General features: G+C 27.9%; 1 protein-coding gene across 1 annotated transcript in view; it reads left to right on the forward strand.

The window, feature by feature from the left end:
* Positions 1 to 3,453: 3,453 nt before the first annotated feature.
* Phum_PHUM119360 (transcription factor COE1, putative) overlaps positions 3,454 to 12,143 on the forward strand; it is a gene marked incomplete at both ends in the record, with an annotated part of 38,632 nt that continues 29,942 nt past the window's right edge. The window contains 6 exons of the mRNA XM_002424165.1: positions 3,454 to 3,468; positions 4,133 to 4,212; positions 5,029 to 5,433; positions 9,701 to 9,854; positions 9,954 to 10,017; positions 10,335 to 10,390. Of these exons, the coding sequence (XP_002424210.1) occupies positions 3,454 to 3,468; positions 4,133 to 4,212; positions 5,029 to 5,433; positions 9,701 to 9,854; positions 9,954 to 10,017; positions 10,335 to 10,390 (774 nt within the window). The remainder of the gene's footprint in view (positions 3,469 to 4,132; positions 4,213 to 5,028; positions 5,434 to 9,700; positions 9,855 to 9,953; positions 10,018 to 10,334; positions 10,391 to 12,143) is intronic.

Raw genomic sequence — 12,143 nt, forward strand, 5'->3', positions numbered from 1 at the left:
ATTTAAATAATAAACACATGCAAAAAAATGCAACAAACAAACAAACAAACAATCAAAAAAGAGGGGAGGGGGGAATGCTTTCACATAATTTTGTTTGTAAAAATTTTTACGGGATATCTCGTGGCAGTAATAATAATGAAATGAAACAAAATAAAACATTTTCAAACGATCTCCCTCCCGTCCCCCCATAACCAAAACCCAACTCTAGACCTCCAATGACACAATTATTATCCGCATTTTGTTTTATTTTAAAATTTTTTATTGCCCTCCCCCCTTCCTCCTCCTCCTCCTCCTCTCCGAAAATCTGTTTAATTACATATATAAATGGATGAAAAAATTTTATGAACTTTTTTAAAAAAAAAACGACGATAACAGTAGCAGATCCCTTTATCGGCCACGTGGTTTCTAAACATAATTATTTAAATTCTACCGTTTGTTAGTATCTGTTCTATTCCCACGCTGTTTTTTTTTAAAAAAATAATAATAATTTTTATTCTTAACCAATCATTTACACCGATTCATCATCGTAAACCTTAAAACCTTTGTCCCTTTTTGAAAAAAAAAGAAAAAAATTCAGGTAGGCTGAGTTTTAAGGTGGAGTTTAATTTTTTACATTTCTTTTTTTGCCTCCATTCTATAATAAAAACAAGTTTTTTTCTCTCTTTCATTTTTTTTTTTTTAAAAAAATAATAAATAGGTGTAAGAAGGACGAAGAATAACGATTAAGAATTGGGTGGTACAAAGAATAAGGCGGAGCAGATTGTTTAGAAACAAACAAACAAACAAAACAAATAAACACGTGGGATTTTAAAAAAAAATTAGTTGAGAAAAATTCCAATAGGTTGCGCTGTTTACAACAATAATAATTATTTATTTATTGTTTGAAAGTTTCGAAATAGGAAATTGAAAAAAAAAATCGTAACGAAATGATTTTTAAAAATTTTTAAACGTTTTATTAAACTTCGTAATGAAATTTTCAAACGGATAATAAATAATTAAAAAAAACGTGAAATATTTGTTATCGTTTCGGCGGTTAATCCGTCTTATAAAAATGATAAAGAACATTGTAAAATTTTCTTGTTTTTGATCCTTTCAGGACAAAGAGGGTATGATGACCGGGTTGTACAGCTAATCGCTGAAGCCTGCACCGTTTTGTTACGACACGGCAGGCAAAACCTCTCTGACCCTATTTCAAAAGGAAAATTAATTTAAACCGGAAGTGCTTGTTCGTTTACTTCAGATTCTTTTCGTTTACGAAACTTTCAGGTACGTTCATTTTTTCTTTGTCTCACACAAACATAATAATAATAATAATAATATCTTCGATTTTATACGAAAAGCCAATAGGGAAATTTGTCGTCTTTCGCGCGTAAGAATAAGTAAAAAGGTTTTTCAAATCATTAAGTCAAAACGTATTTATATCATTTTTCAATCATTTATCAATGTCCGACCGGTAATTATTCGAATTTTCTCTGATTGATAAATCAGTAACGATGGAAAAGAGTAAAACTCACGAGAAAAGAGAGAGAGAGAGAGAAAGAGATAGAAAGAGAGAAAAGAGTTCCAAATGCTTAGATTCAAAATGCTGTCGATGATGTCTCGCGGGATTTGATTGTCTGGGCATAATCAGGCCGTAGCAGCGAAGTGCAGGATGCTGTTGAGACTTTGGTAACTCCCATTCGCTTAACAAATAAAATTCATCCATCACAATTTTTTTTATTTATTTTGAATTTACTCTTTCTTTTACATTATTATTATTATTATTATTATTATTATTATTATTATTATTATTATTATTATTATTATTATTATTATTATTATTTCGTTACCTTATATTTTTTTTTTTTTTAACGACGTGCGAAATAAAATAATGGCGGACTTTATTTTGTTTATTATAAACAAAAAAAATTTTTTTTTTTCTTCCCCCCCTAATAAGTTTCTTACAAAACTTTTGAATGTTGGATGCGTCGAAAATATTATTATTATTATTATTATTATTATTATTATTATTATTTATTGAATTTTTCCTGTTTTCTCATAATTAAATTTTAAAACTTTAACGGTAAAATTATAATAATAATAAAAAAATGAAAAGAATTTCAAAAAATTTTTTACGTAAAAAAAATTTATCGGAAGTTACGTTTGACGGAAATCGTTATACGAACGTACGAAGGAACGAACGGGGAACCTTATCAACGGGAGAGCATCCCGATTTCTGGTTGTCTCTAACATTTGCCACATGAGACCGCCACTGTAGATTTGTCTCCCAAATAAATTTAACTCCCACATTTCCCCTACATTTTTCATTAGGAAAATAAAAAATAAAAACTTTATATTCCCAACTTGTGAACAACAGCAATAGCAACAGCAAAAAATTTAATGATAACCTTATCAATAAAAAAATTATAATTTAATTTATATATATAAAATGATAAAAAATTTTTTCAAAAAAAATTTATGTTATGGAAAGTTATTCGCAAAAAAAATTAATAATAATAATAATAATAATTACGTCTCAAGTATTCACCCCCTCACCCTTTTCTATGTATTAAATTAATAATAATAATAAGAATAATAATTTTTTTTATTTTTAAGTAAACATATAGTTATCAGAATGATAAACACATATCTAACTCTTTTAAATTTATTTATTCGGTTATTAATTAATTAATTATTAACGTATTATTATTATTTTTTAATTTTGAAAAATCAATAGTTAAATATTATTAATTAATAAGATCACGTAAAAAAAAAAAAAAATTTTTTTTAATTTTTCATAGAATAAAAACAGAAATTTTAATTAAATTATTTTATTATTTTTTTTTTTTTTGTTTAATTCGATTTAATTTAAATTAAAATTACAATTTAATTATCGTCTCTTATTTTTTTTTAGTAAACTTTTATTAATGAATACAATTTTTTAAATAAATAAATAATAATAATAATAATTTATTATTTTCTATCAATATTGAGTACACATGTTTTCGCGTGAGTGTGTGTGTGTGTGTATTTTAAAAAAAAAAAAAAAAGAAATTAGGGGAAGAAATGGAAAAATTCTAAATTTTTATTGGTCGTTTAAAAAATTTCAAGTTAATCTCATTGGCTAATAAAATTTCAATAGGGGTGGTTTAAAAATATTGTTTAAATTCAAAAACCATTTCACATGGGATGCTACATTCACAAGGGTGTAACACTCATGGGAAATTTTTTTTTTTTTTTTAAATTTACGAATATGGGTCATTAATGACTATCGATATTTTATTTATTTATTATTAATTAATAATATTTTTTTTAAATCAATAAATTTATGTATTTATATTTACGTACGTAAAAAAAAAAAAAAAAAAAAACATGAGGCCTACCTACGAATTATCCAACGTCTTTTTTATTTTTTTTTCGTGTAATAATTAAATTCTTTTACTTCGAGTCATTATTATTATTTTTTTCGAAAAAATGGCGGTTTTTAAGGTAAAAAAAAAAGTCACAAAAATAAATTAAATATTAATAAAAAAATTAAAATCGATAATAATTAAATTAATTATTCGTAATAAAATCCTTATGAAAAAAATGCAGGGGAATTTTTTTTTTTTTATTAATATATATTTTGATTTGATTATAAGCCACCTTTATTTTTCATATTTGACATTTTGAAAAAAAAAACAATATTTTTCTTTCTTTTTCTATCACGTTTGTTTTAAATATTTTCATCTCTCTCTAAACGATTTTCTCCTCGCTCTTGCTAACGTTACATATATACAAAATATCGAGGGATGATTTTATTTTAAATTAACATTACGCTCACGCAAAACATATGGTGTTAACGTTCATCTAACGATAACATTTTTGTATTTGTTTACATTGTGTGCAGGAACGGCATATGTTACAATGCAAAACGTATTTCACATAGATTTGTTTTGCATTACGTCTCACACTCGATTGAAATTTTCTCCCGTCGGAAATATAATTGAATTGAATAATTTCGCTCACGTTTAACTTACGCGTGAAAAAGTTTTTTAAAATGAAAAAATTTGTTAGGTTTTTCTTTGAGTCCCCGTATTCGTTGTGCGTTCGAACTGACCGTCAAATTGTCGGGCACCGTAGATGTTGTCGCAACAATACTGATTTCATATAGTTGATCTCACAACTATATATCGACTCGGGAGTATTTTTTTTTGGGCCCTTTGATACCAAACCTTTGGGGTCTCCGTCGAGGTTATACTTATTCCCGAATGAGAAATTCATTTATATCAACAACGCAACTTCTTATCAAAGTTTTTTACTTTTATTTTTATAGAAATCGTAATTTTTTCGATTAATAATAATAATAATAATAATAATAGTAATTTTTTCGAAAAGTTTAATTTAATTTAATTTTTTATTTTTATTTTATTATTTTTTTTTTGTAAATCGGGAAACGAAAAATTAAAAAAATACGGTTTTTTAAAATCGGGGGAAAAAAAAAAAAATTTATCGAATTTTCGCGGGTAATTTAAAAATTTGTTTTGCGAACTTATAGAATGAAAAACGTGGAAATAAGTAAATGTGTAGAACACTAGAGAGGGCTCAGCATACTTTTCCGGTTTTTCTTTCGCGCTTTTGGTTAAGCTTTAGTCCCGCGTTTGTCGGCGTTCGCTCGAGTTCAAGTTTTCCCGGAAATTTTATATTTTTTTTTTTTTTTTTTTTATTTTTTGTTTTTTTTTTTTTTTTTTAAATTGACATTTAAATAAATAAAAAAAAAAACAATTTAAAAAGTGATATAGTGTGATAATAAAAAAATTTTAAAATTATAAGTGAAAAAGAAAATAATAGGGAAAAATTCAGGTGAAGTATAAAAAAAAAATATTATTATCATTTTTCTGCCTTGTCTTTGTGAAAACTCAAATGATTGTACTTGAAAGGTTCGTATATTGATTGTAAAAAAAAAAAAAATAGAAAAATTTCGATAATTTTTCATAATATAAATAAATAGAAAAAAAAAATTAACAAACTGGGAGAACTAATATTTCAAAAAAACAATTTCGACCAAAGCCGAAAACTCGCGCATCAAGTCGCGATAGATTGTTTAGAGTCGGTGGTATCCGAATTTGTCAAAACGCGTTCCGACGGGGAGGGTGCGCTAGTGGACCGCGGCTATACGACGGCATCCCCGTGGCCGGCGGCCTTTGCCCCCGTAGACCTCGATCCTGTGGTCTGGGGCCGAAAGCTCTACCCGCCGCCAGGCGTCGGGGCAGGGCCTGGTCGCGCCATGGGGCCAGGGGGACTCATGTTCGGATTGCACCATCACCAAGATGCGGCCGCCGCGGGACTTCATCACCATCACCATCATCATCAACCACGAGGACCCGTAACTAGCCTTAAAGAAGAACCTTTATCGAGTTCTCAATTGGCGGCAGCTCGATCATGGATGCAACCGAGCGTCGTGGATCAAACAAGGTAATAATAATGATAATAATAATTAAAAATTCCGTTACGAATCCATTATCAATCAGTACATTATCTATCAATGACCCGAACGATGAACTTTTAAACTTTTGATTGTTATCAATAAAACCCTTATCAAAAAAAAAAAAAAACCTTAGTAATTATACCATAAACAAAACAACAATAAAAAAAATTTGAAAGGCATTAACGCATCATCATCATCATCATTATTATTTTTTTTTAATAGTAAAAAAGAAAATTATCGGTTTTCCATCGGATTAATTTTTATGTTTCTATTCTTACGTCATCAACTCGATTTTTTTTATTTATTTCTTTGCATTGAATTATTTAATAATTCAAAACAAAGTTGAAACAAACATAATTCGAACACAATTGTTTACTCGAAGCAATAAATAAGGTTTTTTTTTTTTTTTTTACGATACATTCACACGAGATCATGAATCTATTGACACGATATATTTACTCTCGTTGAATGAATGATTATTTTTCATACTGGTAAAAAAAGTAAACAAACAAATTAAAAAAAAAAAAAAACGTAAAAAATTTTTATTTTATTTTATTATTATTTTTTTATCATGTGTGGGTGCGTGTGTGCGTGTGCAAACCGAGTCTGTCAGACATGTAACAGTTTCGTGTAATTAAAAAAAAAGGAAAAAAAAAGGAAAATTTTGTTTTTTTTTCGTGTTTTTATTTAGTAACGAATATATTGTCCCAGGAGAGTTTTAATCGTTTTATCGATGTCAGACAATGAAAATCAATGAAAATTTAACCCGTCAACAAAATGACTTTGAAAATTGAAAGCTTTTTTTTTTTTTTTCTATTTTATTTTATTTTATTCCCCCCCCCCCATTCCCCGTCTCTCTCTCTCTCTCTCTCTCTCTCTTTCTCTCTTTTTCTTCTTCCACTGTCCGAAAGTTAATTTAATTATGTTTTTATCGTTGAACTCTTCTTGTATTTTCGGGTTGAAAACGCGGTAAAAAGGTTGTTTAATTTAAAAATTATACAAGTGAAAATTTCCTTTTTCTTTTTTTTTTTTTTCTAACAGAGAGAGAAAGAGAGAGAGAGAGAGATTAGTAAAAAATTATCGAAAGTTTTCAAAAACACGCGCGCGCGGGTAAATTTAAATTCGCGGATTATTTTTAATAAACAAAAAAAAAAAAAAAAAAAAAAACGACGAAACGACGACGGCGTATTCTAATTTTGTATTCTTTACCGTCGATTCAATTTTTGTTTTTTCTATAAAAAAAAAAAAAACGACGTGGTTTGAAATCTTTGTCACGATGATAATGATGACGTAACGCGAATTGTTATTATTATTATTATATTTTTAATAAAAATAAAATCCACATTTAAATAGTTTACGGAAAAAAAGAACAAAAAAAAATCATAATTATTCTTACTTTTCTTCTTCTTCTTCTTCTTACACGTGTACGAAATTTATTTACGATTTAAAAAGAAATACGGGGACGATTAAATAAAAATGTCGTGGTATCAGTAAACGAAAATTATTTTTCCGGTAAACAAACGTAAAAAAAAAAAAAAAAATCAAATGTTAAAATTAATAAAAAAAATTTTTTTTTTTTTTTCATAAAAAGGTCTGACATTTTCTTTTTTTTTTTTTTGGAATTTTTTTCATAAATTTTTTTTTTTTCGTTCTCACGATTTGTTGAAAAAATTTTTTGTAAAGTTCTTGGAAAGAAAAAAAAGAAAAACATTTTTTTGTTTTGTTTGTTCGTTTTTACAGACAGACGGGAGTAATGAGGGAGTAGCTTCTTGTTTTTTTTTTTTTTTTATTGAAAAAGAAAAAGAGAGAGATAGAGAAAACGTTTGGGAAAACTAAACTATGAAAACAATGAAATAAAAAAAAAAAGAAAAAAAATCGACTTTGGGAAAAGAGAGAAAGAGAGAGAGAGAGAGAGAGAGAGAAAAGTGTCAATCATGAAAGTGATCAGTTTGTTGTTTTTCTAAGTTTTTAGTACAATTTTTTTTTTTTTTTTTTCTCCAAATCCCGAAATTTTTTTTTTTTTTTTTTTTATCGGTAATTGGCAATGATGACGCACATTCTAAAAAAAAAGCAGAAGAAAAACATTTTAGAGTAAAAAAAGTAAAAAAAAAGATTGAATTTCGATCGTTTTTGTTTGTTTGTTTTTTTTTTCGGAAAGACTTTTTTTTTTTTTTAAAAAGTGGCGAAAACCACTGGAAAACACGGAAATCATGTGTTTCCCAAAGGTAAAACTAATTAGATTTCTTTTTTTTTTTTTCTTGTCTACTCGTCTCTATCTCTCTCTCTCTCTCTTCCATTTCCGACCTTTTTTTTTTATTTTGTTGTTTCGTACAATCGCGAAAAACTTTTTTTTTTTTTTTTTTTCGTTAAACGGATTTTAAATCTCGATCACGTTTTTATTCCTTTTTGATTTTACCATTGCATTTCCGGTTTAAATCCATTTATCTCTCTTTATATTAAAACCTATTTAAAAAAAAAAAAAAAAACTTTAAATAAAAATTATTAATGAATTTGTTTTCGAATAAACAAACACTTTTTTTTTTTTTTTTTTTTAATAACTGTTTGTCTACGTACAACCGTTTGTCGACGTACAATCGTTTGTCATTTTTTTTTTTTGCAAAAAAAAGTCATGAATGGATTTTTATTCATTCGAACAAAAAGAAAAACAAATAAATAACGGAAGCGAGTCAAATTCTTTTTTTTTTTTTACAAAACCACAAGTTTGTTACTTTTTTCTTTTGTTTGTCTCAACCGTAATAATAATAATAATAATCATCATCATCACAACAAGTGTCTTTTAAAGAATATGATGACCAAATCAACAAAGTCATAATTTCATCAATAGTTTTTTTTTTTTTAAAAAAAAGAAAAGTCATTTTAAAAAATAAAAAATTTTAACAATGAATTTTAAATAAAAGAATTAATAACCGTAAAAAAATTTTGGGGGTAGTTGAAACAACCCCTTTTCAGCCATTTTTCTTTTTCTTTAACAAAAAAAAAAGGTTTTAATTTCTTATTTTTCTTCTTATTCTTCTCACCATTATTATTATTGTTGTTGTTGTTTAGGGTTGATGTATAATATTTAAATATTTAAAAAAAAAAAAAAATTCCGTTATTAAATACCACGACAATTTTTCTACTTTTTTTTTCTATTTTCACGACGTGTAAAAAAAGAAAAATCAAACGTCGTTTATTTAAAATGGAAAAAAGCAAAATGTTGTTTTTAAAATCGACCTTTAACCTTTTTTACAAACAAAAAATCTTCGAGTCAAAACAATAATTATGTTTTTCTCCGTTTAAAATTTTTTTTTCCTCGAATAATAATAATAATAATAATAATAATGATGATGATGATGATGATGATGATGATGATGATAATAAAAATTCTGGAAACGATAAATTTGTTTGCGAGAAGGTAAAAAAAAAAAAAAAAGGAAAATGACTGACGGTGACAGATGTTTATTAGTTTACTGCGGAGTAACACAAAAAATAAATAAAATTTTTTTTTTTTTTTTTCGGCGGAAACGAAAAAGGGGCAGCAGACGACATTTTGTTGTTGTTGTTATTCATCCGACAGCGAAATGATGTGGTTGTTAATAATGACGAGACGGAAATGATGACAATAAAGAAAGGAACATCGTTTTGATAAAGTGAGACGATTAGGGGGTGGTGAGGGTGGCGGTGGTGGTGGTGGTGGCGGGGGGGTGCCCGAAGGAAAAGGATAAAACGGTTAACTTGATTTAAGGTTTACGTCAACGTGTTGTAAAACGAATCAAACTTTAAAATTAAATATATTTAATTAGTAGCAGTAGTAGTGGTGGTGGTAGTTTTAAAAAGGTGTCCTAATTCATCGTCAACAAATTATTATCATTATTATTATTATTACTATTTTCCCGTCGAAAAATGGCGCAAACGTCGGAAAACAAAAAATGTCACCACCACGAATCTACGGTGGAAAAAAAAAATTTTGTTTTGCCTCCTCGTTTAAAAACGTTTAATGACGATTAAAAAAAAAATAATGCGTACGAGTTTTCCGGAAGTGACGTCATTTCAATCCATTTACGACGCTTTAATTATTTGTTAATTATTTTTATTTTTTTTATTATCATCATCGTTCGTAAAAGTTTATTAAATTTTTTTTTCTTTTTTTGTAAATCCGATAACGAGTTTAAATATTTTTTTTTTAGGCGGTTTATTATTGTGATGATAATGATGATGATGATGATGATAATAATAAATTATTTTTGTTTTTAGTATTGGTATTGGGAGAGCACATTTTGAAAAACAACCACCGAGCAATTTGAGAAAATCCAATTTTTTCCATTTTGTTATTGCCTTGTACGATAGAGCCGGTCAACCAATAGAAATTGAAAGAACTGCCTTTATAGGATTTATTGAAAAAGATCAGGTATAAATAAATAATTTATTTATTTAAACAAATAATTTTTTTATTAATATTAAATGAACAAAAATGATTGAATAACGGTTTTTTTTTTTTTATGAACAGGAAACGGAAGGTCAAAAAACAAATAATGGAATTCAATACAGGCTTCAACTTTTATACGCAAATGGTAAGTTTTTTATTAAAAAAAAAAGTTACTGGAAAAAATGATGTTAAAGTTAAGTGAAAATGAATTTTCCATTTTTCTATCTCTCTTTCTCATTCTCTCACTCTCTCTCTCTCTCTTTCTCTCTCTTTCTGTAAATCGGATTTGAATATAATTCCACGTTAAGCTTTCAATAATCTATAAGTCATTAATTCAATTTAATTATAATCGTTTTTTAATCGTTATTGTTGTTGTTGTTTATAAAAACATGGAATCATTCCAGAAATAAATTCATCAGGTTCGGGAATTAAAGGTTTTTTTCTGTTTTTGTTTTTTTCCAGGTGCGAGGCAGGAACAAGATATTTACGTTAGGCTAATCGATTCTGTCACAAAACAGGTAAGTCAAAAAAAATTTTTTTTTTTTCGTCATTTCGCGCCGCGTCCGTTTTGGAATTTTTTTTGTTATGGAATGAAATGATGATGGGATGATATTACTGATGGATTTAATTCCAGTGAAGAAGGAGTAGCGGGGGGGAGGCATACGGTTGAATAACCGCCTAAGGTCCAGATTTGAAAATCATTTTAATTTCCCCGTTAATTTTCTCCACCGGATTAATTAAACCAATAAGAATAATTACATTTAAAGGGAAACCAATGTTAAGATTTTCCATTTCGTCGTCTGGTATATTCACTCATTTGAATTTCCTCCCGCCCCTCCCCAAACTACTGCCCCTCCCTTCCTTCAATCTTTCCCCTCCTCCCCCTTTCGAAACGTTCATTAGCTGATTAGGCTTTCAAGTATACTTTAATCGTAATTCATATCTTTTACACGCGATTTTGCGTCTCGCTTTTCTTTTTCTCTCTCTCTCTCTCTTTTTCTCTCTCTTTTTTTATTTACTCTCGAGTTTGTCTCTCGTTCGTATATGCATGGAAGGAAATATTTTTTGTCAAATTTATTAATTTAATATATATCCGGTATATATTATGCTTTGTCAAACTATAATTTTTTTTTTTTTTGTTATCATCCTCGCGTGTTGTGTTCATCGGAGCACGTCAGTCGGTTCGGGGAAAACTGGAAAATCTCCTACCGAAAGAAAATCCTCTCTTTTGAGTCATAACTTTGTTCTTTTTGTTTTTCGATGAAAGGAAATTTTAAAATTTGAATAGGATAGGAAGTTTGGCTAACTTTGAAAAAAAAAAAAAATTTGCAACCCCTTAATTAATCGCATTAAATTTTTTTTTCTTATTTCTTTCCCTCTTCCTTCCACCCCGTCCCTCCTCTCTCTCTCTCTCTCTCTCTTACACTCGTTGAATTCTTATACTTTGTTTTTTTTTTTAAAAAGGGATAATCACCTGTGGAAAACTTTCATTAAATTAGGCGAATCAAATTAGAATTACCCTTGAATTCTATATCTTTATAAAGGATCGGAATTGGATTGATTTATTATCATGGAATTTTTCATTTTTGTTTATCTTTTTTTTTTCTTTCCAGTCGAAATTAATGTCTTGAATGGTTTTTCGTTTGTTTATTTTTCTTCATTAAATTTTTTTTTAACCCCAACTGTTTCGTTACGATTCCATTTTCAAGTTCAATTATAACCTTCGCAGGTCGCGAAACGTGGAAATGGTTTTCTTTTTGTTTTGAGGTGACACAAAGGTCGATAAAAAAAATTACTTGAAAGGATTGATTGAATAATTAAATCGTTTCCCTTTCATTCAAGAATCACAAACAAAAAAAAAAAAAAATAAATAAATAAATAAATATAAAATGTCGTGTAAATACGTATATTTATAACTATATATATTATATATTATATATCGATAAGGCAAAGTAAGATGAATGAATAAAATCCTCGGGATTAAGATTAGCTTAATGATAAAACCATTAAATGTTTTGATATGAAACGGAAAACGATTTAAACCTTGTTTATCTAATGAGAAAACCCCCGTCATCCGGTTAAAAAAAGGAAAAAAAAATTTTCCTATAGCGTTCGCGGTCATTCTCCAGGCACCGAAAAAAAAAAAAAACGATTAATTCAAGTGAATAAATGTTTTCCATTGAAAGATAAACATAAACACGATAATGTCAGGATTAAAGAATATGGGATTGAAGTTTGAAAACGCGTGTCGGACACGCGGACGAGTCGACA

This window comes from Pediculus humanus, genomic scaffold (genome assembly GCF_000006295.1).
Source record: "Pediculus humanus corporis 1103172107467 genomic scaffold, whole genome shotgun sequence".
Classification (NCBI taxonomy): domain Eukaryota; kingdom Metazoa; phylum Arthropoda; class Insecta; order Psocodea; family Pediculidae; genus Pediculus; species Pediculus humanus.